Source organism: Coturnix japonica, chromosome 10, assembly GCF_054131305.1.
Source record: "Coturnix japonica strain WE chromosome 10, WE-NBRP24, whole genome shotgun sequence".
Lineage (NCBI taxonomy): Eukaryota > Metazoa > Chordata > Aves > Galliformes > Phasianidae > Coturnix > Coturnix japonica.
The window spans coordinates 4057016-4081960 of NC_140672.1; the positions used below are offsets into that span (position 1 = coordinate 4057016).

The window sequence follows — 24945 nt, forward strand, 5'->3', positions numbered from 1 at the left end:
CACCTGCTGGCCATTTCTCAAGGGATGGGTGATTGATTGCTCAGAATAACCTGAAAGCTGGAGTCAGGGCTGGCCAATGGGGTAGGGGTATCAGGTGTGTGCCTGCTTTCCTTGCAACCAGTGACAGCAACAACATTCTCTAGGAAATAATTCCTGCAAACAGTGCTGTGTGCTGTAAGGAGCTCATTGCCTTTGTTTGCACCGGTGTGCACCAGGGGTATTAATGTACAGATAAAGCACTGTCCAGCAGCAGGACTTTGACAGCTCTTCTCTGTCTCAGCACTGTGGATGTGTGGTTTAAGCTCTTGCATCTCTCCTTGCCAGGCAGCAGCACAGATAAGCTGTGTCTGCAGAGACAGCGTGCTGAACCTGTGGATGTGGGTGCCATGTGGAATGAGTAATGCAACTGATACGGAAAAGGCAACAATAAAAATAACTTTGAAAGAAAGGACCAAAAAAAAAAACCAAAAACCAAAACAAAAAACACATTTTATTGAGAGATTTTCTTGCTCCAATCACAGAAGAGAACAGAAGCCATAACGTGTTTATATCAACCACAAGTTTTAAACAAAGCAAAACAATCAAGTACAGATTTCTTTGTCAAAATAGTCTATGAGAAAAGTAAGCAGTGCTCTGCTGCAATGCATTGTGCTCACATGAGAGGTTCCCACAGCAGCACAGACTCTGGATAGTGCCTGCTCCAGAGCACTCACACAACGTGTGCTCTTCATGCACTTCTACGCTCTCGATCACAATTACACTGGGAGCATCTGTCCTTCAAAAGCTACTTGATGTGTAGCTTGGGCTGCTCCCCTCGAGCCTCACAATAACACAGTTGGAATCCTCGGAGCCCACTGTGCCCTGCATGACCCCCATGTGGCTCTCGCACCCCAAGACCTCTTTGCAGCGTGCATGGGGCTGCACTGCAAGACAGTTTCTGTGTTCTTACAGCAGGGATGCACCACTGGGGAGTGTTAGGTTTGGCTGTGAGAAGCATCCCCCTCCTCTTGTCCAAAAAGCTGCAGCACACCCAGCCCAGACATCCCCAGCATTGCATCACGTCCCATTGCATCGCACTGCATTGCTCTGCAGCCACCTCTGACAGCACCAACAAAGGACAGAAAGCAGCGTCTCTATCAAAACAGGGAGGGGGAATCATATTGTTGTGGGTTAATTTAGCAGTTCTGGTTAAGAGACGATTGATATATAAAAGACAAAGCATAAAGAACAGAAAATAAATGCAAGCTGTTAACATCGAAACCAACCGCTGAAATCATCTACCATGAGCTCACTGCAGTGCTGAACACCTTCACCACATCTGAGGCTTCCACCCACACAACAGAAGCGGATGCTGATCTGGCTCTGCAACCTCAGCCTTGGCACCGTGGGCCTGGACTGTAGCCCCAGTGCTGCTCCACCCCAGGGACCCCCATAGGGTGGGGGGTGAGAGCACAGGGAGGCACAGACAGCAGCTGCAGCTCCAGTCTGGGGCTGCCACACGCGTTCTAAATTAATGACCTAAAATTACATTAAAACAAAACGTAAATATATCTTGTCTACAACACGATGTTACATCAAACGTATCTCTTCTAGTGCTGTTATTTTTTTTTTCTTTTTATTAAAAACCTCCACATACAAAGAGAACACAAGGGAAGCAATGGTGCACAGGGGCTCTGCCTGCTCCATCTGCACAGAACTGCTGGCAGATTCAGCCCTTTGGTAGCAGGGTGGTACAGTGACCATCCAGGTATATAGAGATGTCCAATGCACTGTGCTTGAAACACCACACACAGCTCAGCTCGGCAGCTCTGAGCTGCCTCTAAAGCTTAAGGATGGTTCTTTTTGTGGTTTTGCTTTTTTTTTCTTTTTAATTCACTGATAAAGTACATTATCTACAACGATTAACTTTGCATCATAGTAACAATGCTAATACACACGGTGGTCTAAGACACTTAGTGGGATTTTCTACAGAGTTCACATCCTAAATCCATCTCTCTGCTAGTTCTGAAGCAGCATTCATCAGGGTGCTCAGCATATTTACTGTATTTATCTACAATAAAGTCCATGGTTCAGTCATGAAAGAAACACACAGCACTCCCGAGCCAGAGAACGATTCATTCACCAGATCTGAGCAGAGTTAACTGCAAAGCTACAGGGTTATTTCAAGTTTTAAGATGGCCATTCTCTTAGGAGCAATCGTGATTTATGAGGATGATGAATAGAAGCAGGACGGTGTAATTAATGCAGAGCAATATGGGACTGTGGAGAAAAGGACACTCCAATTAAAAGAATAATGAATTTCAGCCTGGTCAATAAGTGTAATCATTTGGATGTAGTATTCATTGCCTTTCATAAAACGACTCAACCTCACACTAACGTGACATTTTGATTACAGGATAAAAAACCAACACAGAACGATACAAAGCCAAGCTGTCACTCAGCAAAACCCAGACACCAATCAGTCCCACAGCAACTGCAGGAAAAGGAGCACCGAGATGACGCAGTCCTGTGGTACTCTGCAGGGACCACTCCTTGTCCTTCTGCAGTGCAATATTCTGCTGATGGCCTGAAGGAAAATGAAATATTGGTGGTAAAGCAAGCAATGACATGAGCCAGCGAGCAGAGCCTCGCTGAGGGACACAGCCAGGTGAATGGGATCATGCAGTGGTTGGGAATGAGACCCAGCAGATCAAGGCACCGTCAGGTCCCAGGGCTGAGGCTCAATCCAAAGGCACTCAGGCTGGAATATTGGTTGGTTTGTATTTACCAGGAGGGCAATTAGCTACTAGGAGGCTTTATCAGGGGTCTGATGGATACTGCTGCACTTATTTTTAACTTGTATTGTCAGGACAGAATACTTTTCCAATAGGCTGGCTTGGGTCCTGTAGGAATTAACTCGAGTGCTCCTACAGCCATGAACATTGGTGGTCACAAGGATCAGGTCCAAAATCATGTGGTCTCACACCCTTCTGCATCTGATCATTGCTATTTCCATCAGCTCCTAGCAATGGGTCTTTGGCTACTGCAGATGTATGTGGTCCGTGACCTCGGGCTCTGCTCAGTGCTCACTCTGGGAAATGCTGGCAGGGGGCAGGAGGTGGGGCTGTGGGGAGCTCCGAGGATGAGGAGGAAAGGGAGGAGTTTGGCCCCTATGGGGGTCACTTGAAGACGGATGGGAACGTGGGGCAGTCCGGAGCTTTCACCTTCTTCATGAACTTCTTGAACTCTTTGTTCTTCTTGTCCCACTTGTAGATGGCTGTCAGAAGGTGTTGGGTCTTCACCTGGCGGCCCATGATGAGGAAGTGATGGCCAAGGTTGTCCAGCTGGTGGCAGGGGCAGTCAGCCCCGTTCTTCAGGAGCAGCACCAACTTCTTCAGGTTCTTCTTGCGGATGGGCCCCAGCTTCAGCGCTTTCCTCTTCCGTGGAATGATCACTTTGTCCCCATTCTCCTTTTTCACTTCCTTGATGGTCATCTTAAGAGCTGAAAAACAAGCCAAGGACAAGGGAAAAAAAACAGAAAGTTCTCAGCACGGAACATGGCCATTTTAATTGAGAAGGAAGTTTGTTCAGCAGCACAACACATGATTTGCTAGCAAAATGTTAGCTGAGCAATGACACAACGTCCCCACTTCAGCAGCACAGACAGACTCTTAAGAGGATCAACTCAGCTCCTCAAACATTTGCTTTCAGGCTCTCCTGCCCTCAGGCATCTGTGAAACACATTGTGAGTACTGAGTATGTGTGAGCTGGTGGGGACCTGAGGAGCAGGGCCAACCCCATCCCATCCCAACAGATGTATTTGGGTTCAGTGCCTTCCTGAGTAAATAGCAACCCAAATACAAGAAAATTAACGCTCATTTGCCATGACCATGAACAGGAATTTAGAAAGCATGGGAAAAATGGTGGAAATGTGTTGTACATTAAAGTACCACTTCTGTGCCATCGGGCTCTGCCTCATTTTTAGGGAAAAGCACATATGGCCAAAAATGACTAACATATTTCCATCATATGGGAGTTCAATTCAGAGCTGCAGATAAACAGCACTCAGATATGTGACTGTCTGCTGTCCCTTCCCATTCGATTCTTAGATGTGTGAGCAGCAGATAGCACAGCAGAACCACTGGCTCTGGAAGGGAATAGAGTCCCCTGCATCACTGCTCCTTGGAGTTTAGCCCTGCCGGAACTTATAGCAATAAACACACACATTCAGGTCACCACCGCAGACACACATGGCAGAAGAACAGCAATAACAGTCTCAAGAAGGCAGTACAGTCTGTGTGCTACCCTCATGCTCCCAGCCACTGCATTGGCAACAAGAATAATGGTATTTGTCTGCCCATGTGCCAAAAAAAGGCTGTTGTGCTTGCCAAGAGCCCTGTTGTGTTGTACTATTACTGTACAGGAAAGCAATCCAGGGTTGGAAACTAAAGAAGCTTTCTTTCTATTTGCTTTCCAAATTCAGGATGCTCAGGGAGCTAGAGATGCAAGCTTTACAGAGCAGGAGAGCCCTGGAACAGCACGAGGCACAGCAACACATCACTGAGATCACCCCCACCCCAGCCCACACCACCTGGCTCCATCCCAGTGCTCCCCCACATGTGGGAGCCCCACACCCCCAGGGTCAGGGAAGGGAGTGCAAGAGAGTGGAAAGCTCTGCTGTTCCTGCAGCCCCTATTGCTCCTTCTTTCAGGAATCACACAGAAGAAGGAAACCTGCCAGAAGACACATTAGGGCTGTAATTGGAGAAGGCTGCAGGCAAGGAGCTGTCAGTCAAGGGGAAAAATAAACAGCATGTATTGATTGTACTGCAGTCCCAGATCAGCAAGAGCCCGCTGGGCAGGATCCGTCAGACCTCAGGGAAAGGGCAGAAATGATAAATACACCCACCAGGAGAAACTGAGAACAGCAGCATGCCAGGGCTGCCCAACCCGGAGCTGCAAGGAACGGGCAGAGCACTACACAGCACAGCGTGGGGATGGGCAGGAGCCCTGCAACAATGGCACCTTGAGAACTAGGGAAGAGCAGTGAGCAGAGCCCACCACCAGCTGCCCCTCACAGCACACGTAGTTTAAACATTTACAGTACATGTCTGGCTGTGATGAGGTTCTGTAACCTGTCAGCTGCCGGTGTTTACCTTGCTGGATGTGCATGAGAAACCTCAGTTGGAGGGGACGGGAGTTTACGTTAGTGCCAGATAAACAGCTCGCCATGAGAAATCGCCCCCACGACAGTAACCCCTGAAGACTAAACAGAGATCTAAGGATCCCATGCTGTGCTGGGTGAGCACTTCCTGGGGCCAACCCATTGCTCACCAGCTGCTCCCCACTGCCAGGCATCCCCACAGCACCCTGCCCATGTCCTTCACCCCAGCTCCCAGCACAACAGAGCTCAACGGAGGAGGAAAAACACAGTGGCAGATGAAGAAGCGCCAAAGGCAGCTGCTTGAAACCTCCAGCACTGAGAATCCATGCAAATGAACTTTTCCACTGCCATTTATTCTGGTGACAAGGGAGGAAGAGGAGAACAAAAGGCAACCCAAAATGCAACCAGCTTTCCATTGTGAGGAAAGAATGATGCCTCACACGCAGCAGACACCAGTTATGTCCTGCTCAGCTGCTCTGCACTCTTCTCCAGGAAGAAGTCATCTAATTTTCACAAGAAAACTCCTGGGCCACAGATGAGGAGCTCAGGGCAGGCAGCTCCCAGCCACACTGAATTCCTGCACGCCGGGAGCACGCACATTCCTGAGCAACTATTACATGGGTGTTCCTGTGGATGCTTTTCCCCGTTAGAAAAAGTATGCACTGAACTTAGGCCTTTTGGCATGCCAAACCTGCAGGAGTGGAGAATTCATTTCCAGCATCAGCACAGAGCAGGTTGGGGTTTGCACAGCGCACTCTGGAACAGGACACATTCAAGTGCTAATCCCCACGGAATGCACACCTTGCTCAATACTCCTTTAATAGCTTTGCAGGAAAGTTACATATACCAGCAAGGACGTCAAAACCAGTTAATGCAGGACTTGATCTGAAAAAGCTCATATTTTCCCCTGGAACAGCTTTTTTTTTGTTGTTGTTGTTTCTTTGTGGTTTTCTTTGTTGTTGTTGTTTTGTTTGGTTTTTATATGATTGCCTGACTCACTTAAGAGCCATAATGGATCTAGGACATAACTTTCCAACAGCACTGCATTTCCCCCCCCCCTCACTCCTCAGCCTTAACAAAGCAAGGGATGGTTTTTGGGTTCAACACCTGGACTTGGCAAGAAGAGCTAAAAAGAGACCCAGGGGTGCCAGCAGCCTGGGCAGCAGACACCCCAAGGTACCTCCCTCCTGAGCTGCCATGGGGCCGTGCAGCTCCAAGACCCCACTCCCCACCCGACAAATCCCACACACTGCTACCACCACGCATCAACACTGACATCTAGAGGCATGCTTGCCCCCAGGCTGCCCGCAGGCAATGGGACTGTACCACTGACCTATGCCAACCACAAGGCCGGTGGAAATCCAGTGGTCCAGGATCCAGCCTATGCAAAGCTGCACTTCCCTGCGCATCCCAGGAACCCCCCAGCACCCTAAGAACACCTCCAGGCCCACAACAAAGCAGCCCCCAGCTTGCATGGGTAGCACAGTGGTTGCTGAGCAGCTGTGGAACTCTGTAGTGCACTTCCAGCATCGTGCAACCAACCTGCTGCCCCAGGCACAGATGGAAGGGAAGCAGGATGCTCTGCAGCCAGGGCACTAAGCGCCTTCTCCTCTCCACACTGCAGAGCCATACCAGAGAGGAACAGCAGCAGAAATGCTTCCTTACCAAATTCACTGGCACACAGGTGCTCAACGATGGCCTCTGACTTCATCTCGTTGTCACATGGGGGACACACAGTGGTTCCTGGTGAGAGGAGAGAACAGGTTATGAAGAACAAGCCCAAGAGCACCACAAACCCCAGAGGACCAAAAGCAACCTCAAGACCAACCCTAGGGGTGCCAGCAACTAGAGCACCTGCCTGGTCCAAGCTCCAGCACAGCCTCCTGCCAGCCCTGCTCCTCCCAGTCCAGGTGTAGGCAGATGCTTATAGGAGACAGGGCTGACACAGAGCAGGGTTTTCATGGCCAAGCTCCTGGCTGGGGAAGATGCTTGCCATGATGAGCAGCCTGCTGACACCGTGTCCCATGGTGCACCGAGCTGGCACACAGCACACGCAAAGGTATGGCAGGGAAGGCTCACACAACAAGGGTAACCACCCCAGAGCCTGACTGGGTTCAGGACAGGCACAACTCAGCTCATCAGGAGAGCTCCTCACATGCAGAGGATAATGAACTGCTTCCAGGTTCCTGCCTCCAGCCAGCAGAGACCACCCAGCAGCACAGACAGAGGTTTGTGCTGCTGAATTTATTGAGCAGGGAGATGCTCTCGGTCCAGCAGAAGGGCTCTTTCCCACACACAAGAGCTGTTCTCTGGAGCCCGCACTGCAGTGCAACATCTGCCAGTCTCCGCATGCAGATGGAGCCTGGCCCTGCAGCGCAGCAGCTGCCAGCAGGAGGGTGCAAAGCCGCACACCTCGTGCAGACCACAGTGCTGCTGCCTCATCCGCAGACGCCCCATGGGACTCCCAGCTGGACACTCAATTCATTCCTGTGCCGTGTTTCTTTCCTCCCGCCACCCAATCTGCTTTGTGCCAAACCCTCATTCCTGGGGTCATAAGCCACATCTTTATTAATCACATATGCAGAGCAATTGGCCTTCCAATTGTTCCAGTTTGCCAGCAACGAGGTAATCCTCACTGCATCCAGGAGCAGCCTTGGGAATGCCATTCCTGGTGTGTCTGAGCTGCATGACATCCCCTTCCAACACCCTACCAATGCCATAGCCACTTTACCAGCTTAGCTTACAAGGACACAGAGAGATGACAGTTTGTGGGACATGACGACAGCACAAATGCTTTATTTCTAAACTGAGCAGTCAGAATTTTTCCATACTGCCTGTACATTTAATGAGCTCACAGCAAAGGGATGCTGGTGGGAGGACCCCACATTGTACGCTGTCAGGAGGAAAGCAGCTGTGCTGCGGACCACCTGAGCCCATACCCTGAGAGCAGAGGGGTACCCTTCATTGTCAGCTTACCTTATAGCCAAAGTGCACACCAAGAGGGCAGAGAGCCAGCAAGAAAGCAACCACAGTGCCCAACTTACAAACTTTCCAAGCTCCCAAAAAAAAAGAAGTAAAATAAATGTTCCCTGGTGAAAAGTCAGGCTTTGTTTGAGCTGTGTGCATGGCCCCAGGGATGCTGCAGCACACCCACAATGTGAGCAGGGGCCACTGCTGTGCACCCTGAGCAGCTCAGGGATCCCAGCCCAGCACCCTGTGAACACCCAACAGTCCAAGCTCTGACCACCTCCCAGGCTACAACTGGGACAGAGCCCACATTCTGCATTTGACAGCTTCACTCTGAGGACAACTTCAGCCTGTTTCTAGTTCGTTTTCTCCCTGCTGACAATTTTCTAATGCCTGGCTTTAAGAGCTTGCTTACTCCAGGGGCAGGAGAAGGAATGTGTAATGCTATATTAATCTGCAACTCCCCTGATGCATCCCGTGGGCCTGCAGGCTTTACTGCCTAATGCTTAAGGAGAAAGGAATTCAGCAGGTCAGCTCTTTGAGAGGCAGAAACAAATTCCAATTTTAAGGTGTTAATGGGGAAAAATACTGAAAAGACTCGTTCTTATTAATTCCCAGAAAATGGGGTGGGGGGAGGGACACTGCTGGGCTCTGACCCTCTTTGAATCAATAGGAAACACCCCAGAGCCTGAAATCCATGGGGCTCCAGAACATGCACCAGCAGAAGACTGCACACAACAGCACGCAGCAGAGCAGCTCTGCTGTAACAAAGTCATTGCAGTGATGTGAGTGACAGTGTGGTACTGAACACAGCGCTGCTGCACGGCAGCAAAAGAAAGCAATGCTGCCCCATCCACCTAAACAGGCCTGAAAGTTCATCACAAAGATGGCTCTTGAACCACAATAGGGAACACTGGCAGATGCTGCTTGCTTGCAAGGGTGACTCCAGGTCTGGAGCTACTAAAACCTCTGAAGATACTGACCTGCAAATAGCCCAGAACAAGGGCAGCTCTACAGGCTGCAGTTCTGCTTCGCTTGGCTGCAAGTCCCTGAGGAATAAAAGCAACCTTTGTACCTGTTCACGGGACACAGCAGCAGTCTGGACCAAGGGTCTGGGTTCACCCAGAGCAGAGAACTTAGAGCCTCCCCTGAAAACAAAGAGCTCCTTCCAGCAATTGTTTCAGTAAGTGCTGTGCTCTCCTGCCTTCTCCCTCTGCAAAGACCTCTCAGTAGCTTTACAGAGTGCTTTAACACGGCATGCTTACCTTACACCAGAATGTTTATTTGATTGCTTTAAAAGTTTCCGTCAACAAAGCAGACTCAATGGTCTGACACAGGCAGATTCAAAGAGCACGATCCAGAAAAATAAGAAACACATCCACTTTCCCCAGTTGCTTCTTGATGGATGCTATGCCTGCAGCCTCCCTCCACCATGCAGCCCCCACTGGGAAGGCAGGGCTGCCTTCCACACATGCACTCCTGCACTAGGGCAGGATGCTGAGTCTCAGTGCTGCCTGGGAAGCGTGGTGCTCTGCTGGGACCAGTGCCACCAGCCAGATGTTCCTGCCATGTGGAAGCACACATCCTGCTGCAGCTGAAGAGTGGCACCACAGGAGAGAAAGAGCTGAGCCCTAATGCACAGATACAGCACTACATCTCCCCGGGTTCCACCTGCTCCATGATTACTGCTCCAAGAGTGGCAAGGAGCAGGCAGCACATCTTTCCTGCTTGGGGAGAAGGATACAGCCTTTCCCGAACTGACATTTGCCCCACCCCCAGCTCTGGCCATGCCTTACCTTTAGGCCTGGAGACTTCGGTAGCATTGGGAGCTGACATAGCAATGCAGACATCATCCTGGGGGAACTGGTCACACTTGAGCATCTCCGGCCAGAAGAAGCCAAAGAACTGCATGACGGGCTCGCAGGAGTCACGCACAGCCTCGCAGAGCCAGCGGCACGGGTAGACCGGCCGGTCCAGGCAGACGGGGGCAAAGAGGGAGCAGAGGAAGACCTGGGTGCCCATGTGGCAGTTCTTGTTGAGCAGCGGCACCCAGCTGCTCGCCTGGTGCTTCACCTCGGCCATGGTCTCGTGGTCCAGCAGGTTGGGCAACACCATTTTATCATAGCCCACGCTGTGACAGAGCCGCAGGTCGGCGGGGATGGCCACGCACTGGTGGGGTTTGGTGTAGAAGCGCCCCCCAGGGTAGGGGCCCAGGTCGGACTGGTAGCTCACGTAGTCGTACTCGCTGGCCCCTCCGCACGCCAGCAGCCCCGCGGCCAGCGACAGAAGAGCCCGCAGCGCTCCCCGCACTCCGCCCATGGCCGAGCCGACGGCCGCCCCGACGGCACCGCCCGCGGCACCGCCACCGCCCGCAGCTTCACCCGGAGCCCCCCGCGCTCTTCCCAACGACCCCTTCCCGTGTCGCCCGCCCGGTGCTCGGCGGCCAAATGCCCGCAGCTGCCCCACGCGCAGCTCCCCGCTCCCTCGCTTCCCCGCTCGCTTCCCTTCTCCCTCCCCAGCCCCGGCCCCACTCTGGCCCCACCGCCCCGCGCCGCGGGTTTGTGAGCCCCCCGGCAGCCAATCACGACGGTACCGCCCGCCGAGCACTCGTCCGACGACGTCAATCAGCGGCACCGGGAACCAATCGCGCCCCGGCCCGGCCGCCCCGGTACCGCCCCAGGCTGAGCCCGGACGGCGCCGCGGTCCGGCGGACGAGCTCCGTGCCCCGGAGCGGACGGGAGGGTGCGGGCACCTGCGGGAGGGTGACAGCACCGGGAGGCTCCCGTAGGCTTAGGGCACACGTGAGCGCGGCCGTAGTTCCTGCTGCTTCCACCCCCGGAGAGCTGGGGGGGCACCGGGGGGCGGTTGGGTTGCACGGAGCTGAAGGAGCTTTGCAAAGTCCCGGCGCTCCTGAGCAGCTTTTCTAAGGTTGTGAATGTTTTTTGAGGACCTGGAGTGGACCGTGCAGATCTTATTTCCCCTGTGGATAAATTCCAACCCAAACTGCGGTATTTGACGGGGGAAAAATAAAACAAAACAACAAAACAGGAGAAAGAGTAGGTTTGTTTCTTAAAGAGGAATTACACCTGGAAGCCTGCCCACAGCCCTGCAGCCATGCAGCAGCAGCACCCAATGCCACCCCACCACCAGGCATAGCTGGTCCCTCAGCTCTGGCCGTGCAGCTCAGCCAGTGTGTGTGCAGGAGTTGGGCCATCAGGCAGCCCCTGTGCCCCCCTGAGCCCCTTCCCCTTGCTCAACACTAAGCTCGTATAATTCAGCTGCCTTCTGCTTCGACAGCTTGTGAGATTTAAAGCAGGAACTACACCTCATTGAGAGGTAAATGGAAGAGGTTCTGCAGGCTGCAAGCGTGAAAGAGCCACTTGAGGCCCTGTAGAAGAGAGCAGCCTGTTAGCACTGCTAACGAAGTGGAGAATTCAGTAGTAAACAAGAGAAGTCTTCACCGTAAGGTGCCAGTTACTGAATGAAAAGCAGTGAGATGGAGCAGGCCCTTCCCTGCTGCTCAGGCTCAGGGAATGGCAGGAGAACCCTGATTGCTGTTTGCACAAAGAAACAGCTGCAAAATGGGCTTTTCATCCCCGGGGAAATCCTGACATCCTAGAATTTGCTTTTACCTGCATCGATTCAGAAACACTGAAACATCTCATGGAACATAGAATATATTGCAAAGTCCAAGCAGAGTGCTGCAGTGCTGCACAAAAAATGACGTGGATCTGCTTAGGGCTGCTTGGCTGCATTTCTCTCAAGAACTTTTATTCACAGCCAAGTACTTTGCCTGCAGGCACAACTGTCTGGTCCTGAACGCAGTCCCCTGCTCTTCTGGGTGCTCAGAACCACTCTTTGCAAGCAACGCTTCATTTTTAACTGCAACAGCACCAGAAAGTCTAAGAGCGCTACATCAGAGCTGGTTATGCGCACCTCAACAGAGGGAGAAACAAACCCATTCCAGAGATGTGCTGCACCACGTACCCAGAGCATCCACACTGCTCCCAGGGCTGGCTGCATCCTGCATCTCCCAGGGCTGCCCATCTCAGCTCAGCCCTCCCCATACCAGCTGCTTTGGTTCTGAAGCATCCCACAGACAGCAAGGACAGCTCCATCCTCAGCCTTACAAACAGCTCTGCTGGCACCCTTCTGTATTTGGTACCCACATTGGTGGCAGCTGCACCTGCATGAGTATTGATGGCTGAAATAGAACTGCCTCGGGAAAAAGAAGAAGAAAGATCTAGCAGCTCTGGTTTAGACCACTGCATTGCATAACACACAGTATAAGCCGTATGTATAGCAGTGCCCAAGGAGGGATGCTCTTTCAATAAACCCTTTCCAAACTGGGCATTAACTTTTCTAAATGGCTGTGCAGCCATTCCCATTCACAATTATGTAGCTTTCTTCTGCTTCCTAAGTTTCTGCAATGTCATCATTTAACTTTACAGCCATTTATTGTTGCCTCTCCCACAGGGGCTGGCATATCCTTACTGAATAACGAGATGCCTTGCAACATGCACCCTTTTGGTTATCCTGAGTCCTCTCTGCCCCATGACAAGCCCAGCCCAATTAACCATGCTTATTTCTGCCTCCGTTGTTTGTCCTGCAGACCGTGGGACCCTGCAGGACTGCTGGATCTGCTGCTCGGGTGCTCCCATCCCCCCACCATGGGCATGCAGTGTTAAAGGCTCAGCGATGGTCAGCACACCCCTGCAAACTGCATCCCCTGAGCTGTGCCCACTGCTCCCCATCCCTTCTGGCCCTGCTGCTCTGCCCACAGCATTTGGCCGCTGGGACTGGAATGCGCCTTTCCCTCCATGCTGTCCGGGAACAGGCAGCTATGGGATAATAGAATATATTAGCCCTGAGCCCATTCAGCCCCAGGCTCTTTACGAACAATGGCTGCTAACTGAGCTGATTTTTGCCAAATGACTGCCTTTCGTGCATGAGCAGCAAAGTGGAGCCCCCAAATAGAGTCCCATGCAACAATCCAGTGAGCACTATTGCCCAGGGCCCATTGTTCCACTGCTGCGTTTGAGGGCATGGAGGAGTCATGGCCTTGCCTGCCCTGGCATTTCTTCCCCAGTTTCCCACCACTGTGCCTGCCCCATCCCAACCCCAACGTGGCAGCAGTGACACAACAGCCACCAGCAGCAGCGAGGCTGGCAGCAACTGTTCCATCCCCATCTCCATCCCCATTCCCATCCTCAACCCTATCCCCACCCCCATCCCCATCTTTGTGCAGGGACCCTGTGGTGCCACCTCCTGCAGCAGGGCAGCTCCTGGAAAACGCAGGGAATATTTGCTTTAGCTCAGACCCCCCTGGCAGCCAGAAGTGATAGCCCCTGCTGGGGTCAGGCTGCCATGGAGGATGTTAGCTTTGCTGTGTTTGCTTTCTGGTTTTGCTCAGCAGATAGCTCAGAGCTTTCATTAGCACCAAAGCAGCCATGAATGTGCCCTCAGGCTCGTGCCTGGGGAGCTGCGCACATAGTTCTGCAGCTGGGCAGCCCTGTGCTGCTGCCTACATGGAGAGGGCACCCTGGCATGCAGCTGCCTGTGCCCAGCTGGGGTCAAGGCATGTGCAGCTCCAGCTGACATCTCCCATTAGTGTGAAATTAGCACCATTAAATTCTATAACTAAGCACAATCAGCAAAGGGTTTACTAGCTGAGATAACACATAAAGAACTCCAACGGCACTGCTGAAAACTCTGACCGTCTGCCCCTAATCCCAAGAGGGAACCCATGGCAAATATTTACAGGCGCTTATAAATATTTATCCCATAATAACTTGCTGCATTACAGCACATTTTTCTCTAGGAGGTTCAGCTTTGCCCTGGACCAGGTGCAGGCTGCTGTAGCATATATAAAGTTTGTCTCAATAATGTACAGCGAGTGCTGGCATTCAATAAAATAGCAGCAGCTGAGCAGCTCATTTGAAATGCACTTCAAGTCATTTCTGACCAACAAAAGAAAAATGTGGCTCAGCAGCACAGGTGTGCAGCCACCTCAGTGTGGTGCGAGCCCTTCTGTGCTGCCAATGCCCAGGAGGTCAGCAGGGAGCCATGGATTTGCAATTCATCCCCAGCTTTTCCCAAATAAAAGCATCTCCCTGCTTCTTCCCAGCCCTCCATGCAGCACAGCAAGGTGGGCAGCACTGTGCACTTACTTCTCTCTCCTCCAAGCAGTGCTCCTCATCTGCTGTGTGGAGCAAACCTGATTAGCTCAGCAGCAAAGAGAGCCCAGCATTTTGTTGTGGTGGTGTTTCATTTGTTTGGAAAACAGACACTTATCTTCCCTCTAATAATTTATTGAGCTGTCTGTCCGTTTATTTATTTATCTTTCTCATGCTTGATGATTTGCAAGAGCACCAGCAGCTTGTGGTTTGGAAACCATGCTTCAGCCTCTCTAAGCACTGGAGATGGAGCTCCGAACTACTTTCTAACATGGATAAACAAACAGCATGGAAAGGCTCCATTGTGTACATTCTAGGTTGCTATTTTCTTAACCCCATCTCATTAAGATGGATGGAGTTTCTGCTTATTAGTAATTTGGCAAGTTCTTCTTTGTGTACATTCTGCACTTCTCGCTAATGATGCTCTGCTTCAGTGATTAACAAAAGAGACTTCCAACCCAGTCAGGGAAAACACAGCCCTGCACTTGGGGCACTCGGACAGAAACCTGATGTTCTGGAGATGTGGTTTGTGGAAGACATGAAACTGCAGGGAACCCAGAAAGGGAAAAACTGTGGTCATAAAACCTCTCCTGACATCCAAATAATTTTGACCTCAGGACATTGGCTCTTTGATTTACATGCACAATTGCAGAGCTGACAGAGCCTATAACAAAGTGATTCAGAGCCCTTATGCTGCTGTTCTGAGACATGTCCAATGGAGTTGGAGTTGGCACTGCTACTGTCTGGATTTACAGCTGGCCATTAAAGCATGTTTACAAGCCTTTAGTACAGTGTACACATCTGGTAAATCATTGATCGAACAAATGGCTCCTGGTGTCATGCTCTCGCTGTCAGATTTTTGTACAACCACCTTATCCAGCACAGCCCCATCCACACCAGAACCCTCATGTCCCTGTGGTCCCAGTGTCAGCAGATACAACCACCAACCACACACCTACCCAGCTCTGTGGCACACATTGGGCAGGGACAGAAAGAGATGCATGGGAGAAGAGAAAGCAATCAGGAGATAAATCCTGCAGTGGTGTAGAGCAAGCCCAGGAGCTGCACCACAGTGTCATTGTGCCTCTGTGGGATCATCTGCCCAGCTGTGCAGTGATCTGTGGCCAAACCCTGCCTCCCTGACCACACTGCTGGGCAAAGGCCAAAGGGTAAAGGGCAAAGCAGGGCAGCAGAAACAAAGCTGGGTCAGCTCATTCATGCAAAGCTTTTCAAGAGGCTTCGGACGGATGGACAGACAGACATGGGAGAGCAGGGTGTGCCATGAATAGCAGCAGCAACTGTCGTGGCATCCACACTGCCAGCCCTGCATCCATCTTCTTACCTGGTCCATGGTTGTGGAAACTGAGCTATGCATGAATGCAGCACAGAACCGCTCTGAGCTGAGGCAGATTCTCTCCCGGCCATGATGACATTGTATATGGGCAAGCACATCATCCACGAACAATTCTGAAACAACAACAAAAAATGCAGTCCAATTGAACTGTTAGTCATAACATCTTAACATGGCAGCTCATTAGCCCCAGCGCCACATCCAATAGTGCCTGAATCCACTTCACCGAGGGACCTCCAGAACATCCTGGAAGCTGCGGTTTTGCTCAACTTTTCTGAGCAAAAGCTTTTAATTTTGCAGAAAACTGCCTGCAGGGCAGCAACAGTCCCGATCCTGAGCCTCGGGAGTGGGGAAACATGCTGGCCATGGCCCAGGGCAGCAGTGCCTGGGGTGCAGGGAGGAGGTGGATGCTCTCCTCCAGCCCTACTGCACCCAGTTGGGAAGTGTTGGCTACAGGTGGGTTCTTTGGGCCACAGCAGCCCCCAGATTTCAATGGTTTTTTAATTGCAATGAATCCCAGAGGGATGAGAGGGAAACAGATTTTTTCTTCTCCCATAAATAGTTTTATGGAAGATTTTAAGACAGAAGTAAAGGAGAACCTCTTCCCTTCTCATTTCAAACCGTTTGCAGGAGGGAATTAATTAACACAGCAGCAGAGCCCAGAGTTGTGCAGCTCTGAACAATGGAGCTCCGAATTCTTCTCCCCTGCCCGAGAAACACAAGCCCCAAAAATCCAAGTCCACAATTTTTTTTCTAACCCGAGTCGTTTTGTAGATTGATGGAGAAAATCTATAGCAAATATTTATGACTTTGCAATAAATAACTCTCGCAGAAGTCACAAGGAGCTCTGGCGAGTCTCAAGGTAACTTTCAGTGAGTGCCAGGGGTCAGGGCAGATCGGGATACGCAGTCTGCAGCGCGCAGCCTTGGGCTCATCTGGTTTGAATTACTGCTATTAGCCAAGCAAGCAGCGCTCTCAATGGAGTGGCTGTGCCGTGATTCCACGCCGTATTTTACTTAAGGGCTGCAGCACTTCGGAGCTGCAGGCAGCAGAACCGGGGATGCATCGGGGCAGCGTCTGAGCTCAGAACGGCTCCGAGCTGCCCCGAGCATCGCAGCGCAGCAACGGAGCGATGCAGAGCGCTGAGAAGTTCCCCTGGAAGCAGCAGCACAAGCTTTGTTTGGTCATTAAAGCAGGAAAACAAAAATGAGAGAGGGAATCCGAGGAAATGCTTGAAGCGATTAGGTGATCTTAACTCCGAAGCGCTAAACAAATGCAAAGCGGTTCCTGCCCCCCCCTCCTCCTCGCCCCCCTCCCCGGCCCAACCCGTCGTGCGGCTGCAGAATGTAATCTCATTTCTAAACACACAATTACAGAAAATAAAAAGAAAAGAAAAGAATAATTAATTTCTGCTTCCTCATGCAAATCCTCTGACCAATCATTTAGGGATCAGGGGCAATTCAGCTTCTTGTGCAAATTCCAAGCTGAAGGCCTTGGAAAAAAAAAAAAAAAAAGAAAAAGCAAGTGAATGGATTTACTTTTCTAAGAAGCAGAATTAACAAAGGTTCCATTTTCCACGGTTATGTGCCTGGCCAGACAGCCCTTGCTGACAAGCTCTCAAAAAACATGTGTTGGCCTGTTGAAAAGGCCCCAGTGTTGACTGACAGACAATCGAAGTGACAAATTGTTTCATTGTACTTGGCAGGGAGAGCTCGGTATTAGATAATTACAGCGAGGGGGGAAGCGGCAGGTCGCAGGTCAGAAGACACGTCTGACCCCATTTTCTGAATGCCCTGAAAGGAGCCTCCTCCGGGAGAGCAGCCCTGATTAACAGCTAACGAAGCCGGAGGGCAGCAAGCATCGCCCATCCAACCTATGGGTCCGGTCTCACCCTTAGACCCAGTTGGCAGCATTACCCTGGGGAGATGTGTCACTGGCAGCACAAACTGGCAGGAAAAAGCTCTTTATTTTTAATGCAACATCCTTCAAACTTCTCACTTGCTCCATCAGTAGGTGTGTGAAACTTGATTCCGAAATAATATGAGACAGATAGCTCAGTTTTCAGGTATTCATCATCTTCATTTTGGGAGCAGACGTGGATTATTTTGCCAGGAAGCACTGCAAAGTGTTGCATGGCTCCTGCTCAACGACAGGCATTTCATTGCATGAAAACCCCTCTGAATTGCTCTCCAAAACACCACTCTCCAAACTTAATTCAAACCATACAGGAAGCCCCGATGTAGGATCTTTCAGGCCTATAAAATGAAACAAATTGGCTTTGCGAGCATATCTCCCAGTCTGAGCCATGTAAATTCATTTGGTCCTCTTGGATCCATACTGCATTAGGTGGCCTGAAAGGCTCCTTTGTTCCACAGTCCCCCAGTCCCCTCCACCGACCCAGGTGCTACTCTGTCACAATGGGATGGAGGGGTCCCTGCATGCAGCAGCCCCTTGGATGCTCCCAGCAGCCCAGCACCAAGGGAAGGGGAACAGCAGCAACATTTGGTGTTTCTCCTAGGAAAGGTCTGCAGTCCATGGATCACAGATGGTTTGATTTACCAATAACAAACACAATCCTGTTCCTTGCTCTTGCCTTTTCTGTGTAACACTGAGTGTGGTACCCACCAGCACAGCTTCAAATTACCCTCCCCAGGCACAGGAACCTCCTCCTGCCCACGTGTGTTCAAGTGTCCCATGGGAACAGGGCAGCCTGGGATGCCACGTGCTGGTTTGCAGCTCCTCCTGCAGTGCCTCTCAGAAACACCAAGGTCTTGCTTAAGCCTGGAAGACCCACATTCTGCTCAAGATGAGACATTGCTTTGCTTTTCTTTAGTATTTCATGCACGCTCGCTATATAAGTTTAACACGCTTGTTCTGATTTAGAGATGGTACATTGGAATAAGCTGTTAAAATTACGAACTTCTTACGCTTGGTGTAATAAAACACTGAAACAGTGAATGGATCTTTCAGAAAGAGGCACGTTACACATTCAGTGTTGGGCACCTCAGTACAAAAAGGACATGGAGGTACTGGAGCAGGTCCAGAGAAGGGCAATGAGGCTTGTGAAGGGCTTGGAAAATTGGCCCTATGAGGAGAAGCTGAGGGAGCTGGGGCTGTGGAAAAGGAGGCTGAAGGGAGACCTGATTGCTGTCCTCCAGTAACTTAAAGTGCTTACAGTGAGAGCGGGGCTGGTCTCTTCTCACTGGTGACAGGACGAGGGGAAATGGCCTCAAGTTGCACCCAGGTAAGTTTAGGTTGGAAGTTAGGAAACACTTCTTTACAGAAAGGGAAGTTAAACACTGGAATAGGTTCCCCAGGGAGGTGGTTGAGTCTCCGCCCCTGGATGTGTATAAGAGCCATTTGGATGTGGTGCTCAGAGATATGATTTAGCAGAGGGTTGTTAGAGTTAAGGTACTATGGTTAGGCTGTGGTTGGACTTGATGATCTTTGAGGTCTTTCCCAACCTGAGTAATTCTATGATTACATGGTTACCATTTCCAGGTTCAGCCTCCATGTTAGGTCAGCAAACCCAGGAGGTTCCCTCTGGTTACAGTATTTGCCAACTTTTTTCACTCCAAAAACTCAACAGTGGGTATCTGTACCTGAAGATCCAGACACCCTGAAAATAGATATTTTTTGTTTCTATAAACTCCAGTAAAATCGTAGCTGGATCAAAGTTTGCATTCATCCTTCTAGAATATTTCATATGCACATAAAACATCTGAAACAATTTTAACATCACGATCTTAACTGCTTTCACATTGCAAGCAGCTAAAGGTTAAGGAAACGCATTCCATCTGGTGCAGCATTTGAAGCAGATCATTCCTGAGAGGACTTTCAGGCAGGCAATGGGGAATGGGCTGCAGGAATGGGGGCTCAGCTCATGCCACATTTTGTCCCCACGCTGCTCCAACTGACTGGGCGCTTCCTGCACAAGGCACAGGGGTTGTTTGTTCAAGCAGACCCACTAGGTGTTTATTAGTCTTCATTATGGAGTGCTAGAGGGTTAATTAGTTCAGGCTGCTCCTATTGGAGGGGGGGGTACAGGAGGGGGGTGCACAGAGATCACAGCAGCTGATAGCCAGGTTCCTGGGACACTCAGCACTCAGATTACATTTAGATCTCTAATGTCAGATCTCTATTTGTATTTTTCTCTGTTTCCTTTTTATCTCCTCCCGAGCAATTTAAAGGTGTCATTATCACATTTGCAAACTGCTTAGCACAAAGAAGAGCCCTCCTTTGGCTAGAAGGGTGCCTCTTCCCTAGCTGCCACCCCTGGGCTGTGTGCTGGGGACACTGACAGCTCTGTTTACTGTCTTTTATCATCACAACATTGTTAGTTTTGTCTGGAGCGTGACACGGCGGCTGCTTATTATGCCCTGTTAAAACTAAACCCAATAAATCATTCTTGTATTTGTTTCCTCCGTGTTGATTTGTGGCGTGGTCGGCAGGGGACAACAAACGCTTCATCAATCTCAGCAAAGCATTGAACCCTACAGATCAGAGCCCACGCAGCACTCCAGCACTTGGGGCTTTGGAGGCATGGGGTGCTGGAGAATAACCCTGACCACCAGCACGATGCCTCAGCCATTAACTGCCCTTGCATTAAGGCCTGATTAACGTAGCTTTAGCTTCCCATTGACCTCCCTCAGTACATGCACATTTTTCCTGCTTTGCTCAGAACTCTGCTCCCTTTGGAATTAGTTACATTCTGTGGGATAGGGGTGACCTGCAGCCTCACAAACCTCATCCACCCATTGCTACCCAACAGCTGCAAGCCTTTGTACCAAACTCATAACAGCTACAACCCACCTCCCTATGGAGGGATGAAGTCATCAGCCAAGAGATCTCCCAGTGCAGAACTGCTTTGTTAGCAAAGCAAGGCTCTGTTCTTATAAGGCATATTTATAAGGCATATATATATATGGATCCATATATATATGGATCTTATAAGGGATCCATCCAGATCCAGCAGTCACAGTGTCCCAATGGACACCCAGCACCCAACCAGGGGTCACTGTATGTGTCTGAACCCAGGCTCTGGATCCCCATCCTACATCTGGATTTACAAACACCCCTCCCATTGATAACGCATTGAATCTCCCAATTCACACAGCGCTTTATAAGCCCTTTATATATTAGATGACTGCTCTCAGTGCGCATGCGCGGATAGGAGGGGCGCGGCGAGGGGGCGTATCCGGACTGTGCCATGTGATCCGTAAGCGGGGGGGAGCAGGACTGTACCACTCTACGGACGTCAGGGGGTGTGCGTGAGGTCACGAGTGCTGTGCGTCAGCTGTGATTGGTGGGACGGGTAGCGAGTGCTCATGCGTGAGCTTGACGCTCTGTTTCGCTCCGGCGCGTGCGCATGCGCACTGTCTCTCTCTCTGGGCCTGATGGGGGCGACGGCGCATGCGCGGAATATCGCTTCCGCCTTTTCCTTGGCCCGGAGCTGACCGGACGCGTTTAGCGCGGTGTGAACGGAGCGGCGGAGCCCGGAGGAGCGGAGCGAGGCGGCCGCGGTGCCATGAGGCCGCAACAAGCGCCCGTGTCGGGCAAAGTGTTCATCCAGCGTGATTACAGCGGGGGGACCCGCTGTCAGTTCCAGAGCAAGTTCCCGGCCGAGCTGGAGAACCGGGTAAAGCGGATCCCGTGCATTATATTTACCCCCCCCTACGCTGTATTGCTTTACAGACCCCCACCCCTATGGACAGTGCTGCATGATGCTGCATGAAGCACTAAGGAATTACTGCTTGTCTCTCATGCTCTTGTTAATCTAGCAGCCCGTTGTGTGTTAAGGAAGCTGCTTTTGTTTGTTGGTGGAATTACAGTTCCTTTAAATGCTTTGTGTTCAGGTTGTGTTGCAATTCAGGCTTGATATAACAACAATTATACCATTACAATTCAGGCTTGATATAATAACATCACAGCAAAGAGTTTCAGGCCTGTAACTCACAGCACCCTCCACAGTTTGAGCACATCTAAGTGTAAGATGGCAGTAGGTGATATTAATATGGGGAGGGGAAAAAAAGACAAAGTGCGAATAAAAACAAGCAAGGGCTGTTATTAGAAGGTACTGCTGAGTTCTGAGCTGTGCTGGCTAAACCTGATTTCTCTTTCAGATCGATAGGCAGCAGTTTGAAGAGACTGTCCGGACACTGAATAACCTTTATGCTGAAGCTGAGAAGCTTGGGGGCCAGTCGTACCTTGAGGGGTGTCTGGCCTGTCTGACTGCCTATACGATCTTCTTGTGCATGGAAACACATTATGAAAAGGTAAGTTTCTTTTGTTTTCCTTCTTTCTTAGAAGGCGGTATATCCTACAGACTTCAGATGCTTTATTTCCTGGTGGGTTTTCTGTGACTTGTACCTCAGTTGTATGAATTCCATATAGACTCTGGATCTTACTACGGGGTAACTTAACATCTACAGACAAGTCCGTCTGATATATGAGTTACCTGAGCAGTGTAACATTTTCTGTACAAAACAGTTTCTGTCTCTGGTGGGTATCGGTGCTCTCATGCTGGGTTCTCCTAATATTGTTATATTGGTGGTATTGCTGAGCTATGGCTCTAAGACGGGAAAACTTAATTAAGAAATCTAGTTTCATAAATCACAGAATCACAGAATGACCTGGGTTGGAAAGGACCTCAAGGATCATGTAGTTCCAACCCCCCTGCCTAGCAGGGCCACCAAACATACGCCTTTACTAGATCAGGTTGCCCAGGGCCCTGTCCAACCTGGTCATGAACACCTCCAAGGACGGGGCATCCACAACCTCCCTGGGCAGCCTGTTCCAGGGCCTAACCACTCTCCTAGTGAATAAACTGTGACTTCCCTGCTGTTCTATTATCAGGTTCTAAAGAAAATTGCCAAGTTCATTCAGGAACAGAACGAGAAGATCTATGCTCCTCAGGGCCTCCTTCTGACCGATCCCATTGAAAGAGGACTAAGAGTTGTATCCTTGTGTGGTTTCTAAGATTATTTCTTAATTCTTTAATAATATGGTATCCTCTAGTCATGCTTGATCTGTGATACTGCAGAATACGTGATCAGTGTTGTTACTCTCAGGTATGTGCTGTTCTTTGAGCAGGTATGTTTATTTCTGCCCTGTTGTGGAGCTTTTGCTGAGATTTAGGAGGAGATGGCAAGGTTCACAAGCTCTTTGTATGCAGCATCTTGTGTTCTTGTTGTCAGAACAATCCTGAGCTGCCATAGGTCGATCTGATCTGACAAGGCAGGTGAGCTGTTGTGTTTGGTTTGGAGCTCTTGAGTAAGCAGCTATGAAGCAGAAAGATCAAAAGTTCTAATATCATAATGATTTTTCACTTTCATTTTTGTAAACTTCTTATAGTATATTTTCCTAACAGCCTTTCTACACAGATTGAAATTACCATTTATGAAGACAGAGGCATGAGCAGTGGAAGATAAAACTGTGGAGTCTCAGGTACATATCAGCATTACAGTAGATGCCAATCTCAGCTTTCTTTATGGTGCTCAGAGTGGTAGACTCTTCTGCTGAAACAGAATGTTTATCCAGCTACTGCATGTCATCAGTGGCTTTTTACTTAAGTCTTGTGTGGTGTAGGTTTTCTGAATGTGTGGTTAATTTCATGCTACTCTCAGTTCAAACAATAACAGATTTGACTTAAACAGTCAAGATTGGAATTTGGTAAAATATGCATAAACTGAACTTGCACTGTATCAAGCCCAGAATGGCTTTCTGTATTTGAAGAGTCTTGATTTTTCACAAAGCTTTTCTGGCATAAGTCTCTACCCTTTCTGAGAAGTAATACTTCCTAATTGATGGTGCTTTACTGTTCTTCCTATTATGCTGTGAAAGATGCAGCTTTTCTTGAATGTTTTTAGAGGTACCCAAAAGCTTTTGTGTTTAAAGCATCTATGAAAAGGTCATAACCCATGTTAAGAATCACCTTGTATTTTGCCTGGCAATCAGTTCTAACATGTAACTTCTTTTCTAGCAGACAGCTCAACAGTGGACTTGCTGTATCAGTTCCCCTACCTCCTACTTTAGAGCATCATTCCTCTTTCTGCTGCCAGATCCACAGTGCCATTTTCTACAGGGACTGACTTCCTAAAACTACTCCACGTGGTGTGACCCAGCTGGTCAGCATTCATTTTGTGGCGAATTATTGAGCCTTGAGATCACTTTTAAGTTCCTCGAGGAAACGCAGAAGTGGTGAAGCTGCATATTCTACTGACAGAACCGCATTAACCCAACAGAAGTGTAGTCATGTAAATGTGGTGCCGTTCCTCCCCACTTCTTAAACCTTTCTGATTGGGCTTTGGAAACCTACAAGTCAGAGTGGAATTTTCCAGAAGAAAGGCTTTCCCTCGAGGTCAGTATTGCAGTGAGGGGATACGCAGTGCCTCTTCCCAGTGCAAAATGACTCAAGGCAATGAGCGTTGGAAGCGTCCTGTACTGATTCTTATGGAAAAACTAGAAGGCAAAAAATGTTTCTCGTTTTAATGTTTTGGTTATTCCTAGAAGAGAGGGACTTTATTCCTGGTGTTTTTTCTACTGCTGTGTATGTGCTGTTGTTGTATGTCAGTGCTGAGCAGAAGAGGGAGAGTCTATAAAACAGGAAGTACAATAAAATGGATGCTGAACCAATAAACATAACTCTTCCCCTTCTCTGATTAATACGTGAAGTGTAAAACTGTTTCTTTATGAATTTATCATAACTTATAGGAAAACACTGATTCGACAGAGCTGTTGTGTGGGATGGTCTCATCACTCTTTGCCTGCTGGCGCACTATTGAGCTGTGTGTTATTTCCTCTCTTTTTGCATTGACATTCCTCAGCAATACCTAAAGCACGTTCCTAGGAACCAGATTTGGGTTCATTCTTTTCTCTTTGCTCTTCTCAAGGAAAAAGATGTTCAGAATTGAGCCATGATCCAATTATAGAAGGAATTCAAGAGCTTAGGAATAATATAGGAGAGATGGAGTGTTTTGGCTTTTGGTGGTGCTGTAGGTGCTACTGCGTCTGAAATTCCAGCCTTGTTCCTCAGCCAGTAACTTCTGTTTTGTGGGGTTTTTTGTTTTAATTTAATATTCTAACTGTATAAAACTTGTTTTCTAAGCTGTGGTTGCCTTTCATGTTTGTTGCGATACTGGCAGAAGTACTAATGGATCAGTAAATTTTTTCTTAAACCGTGTCTGTGGCCTGTTCAGTCGCGCTGTTTTGAGGTGTTTTGAGGCTAAAAGCACATCCACAAGGCCTAGCAGGGCCGCACTGCTGCACCCCCTACGGCCGCCATTTTGTCATGGCTTGCGCATGCGCTAG

General features: G+C 49.6%; 2 protein-coding genes across 3 annotated transcripts; one reads left to right on the top strand and one right to left on the bottom strand.

Moving 5' to 3' along the window:
* Window positions 1–472: 472 nt before the first annotated feature.
* Window positions 473–10685, bottom strand: SFRP1 (secreted frizzled related protein 1). The gene is made up of 3 exons (XM_015883172.3): window positions 9906–10685; window positions 6808–6885; window positions 473–3481 (listed from the first exon to the last, which is right to left on the bottom strand). Exons 1-3 carry the CDS (start codon window positions 10426–10428, stop codon window positions 3159–3161), a joined length of 924 nt encoding a protein of 307 aa, XP_015738658.2. The 5' UTR covers window positions 10429–10685; the 3' UTR covers window positions 473–3158.
* Window positions 10686–21068: 10383 nt separating this feature from the next.
* Window positions 21069–24817, top strand: GOLGA7 (golgin A7). 2 transcript variants are annotated; one of them, XM_015883136.3, is made up of 5 exons: window positions 21069–21274; window positions 21759–21911; window positions 22492–22593; window positions 23019–23082; window positions 23618–24817. In XM_015883136.3, the coding sequence occupies exons 1-4, from the start codon at window positions 21164–21166 to the stop codon at window positions 23064–23066; spliced, it is 414 nt and encodes a 137-aa protein (XP_015738622.1). In that variant the 5' UTR covers window positions 21069–21163; the 3' UTR covers window positions 23067–23082; window positions 23618–24817. The 2 variants fall into 2 exon arrangements, with proteins under 2 accessions (XP_015738622.1, XP_015738621.1); XM_015883135.2 differs by having other exon boundaries at window positions 23621–24817.
* Window positions 24818–24945: the final 128 nt, after the last annotated feature.

What these genes read in the sequence shown, in the direction of transcription:
- SFRP1 (XM_015883172.3), bottom strand. Translation starts at nt 10,428, where the DNA reads ATGGGCGGAGTGCGGGGAGCGCTGCGGGCTCTTCTGTCGCTGGCCGCG. An exon ending in CGAAGTCTCCAGGCCTAAAG is followed by an intron (nt 6,886 to 9,905) that starts GTAAGGCATGGC and finishes TCCTCTCACCAG; the next exon opens with GAACCACTGTGTGTCCCCCA. An exon ending in CCTGTGTGCCAGTGAATTTG is followed by an intron (nt 3,482 to 6,807) that starts GTAAGGAAGCAT and finishes CTTGTTTTTCAG; the next exon opens with CTCTTAAGATGACCATCAAG.
- GOLGA7 (XM_015883136.3), top strand. Translation starts at nt 21,164, where the DNA reads ATGAGGCCGCAACAAGCGCCCGTGTCGGGCAAAGTGTTCATCCAGCGT. An exon ending in CGGCCGAGCTGGAGAACCGG is followed by an intron (nt 21,275 to 21,758) that starts GTAAAGCGGATC and finishes TTTCTCTTTCAG; the next exon opens with ATCGATAGGCAGCAGTTTGA. An exon ending in TGGAAACACATTATGAAAAG is followed by an intron (nt 21,912 to 22,491) that starts GTAAGTTTCTTT and finishes TTCTATTATCAG; the next exon opens with GTTCTAAAGAAAATTGCCAA.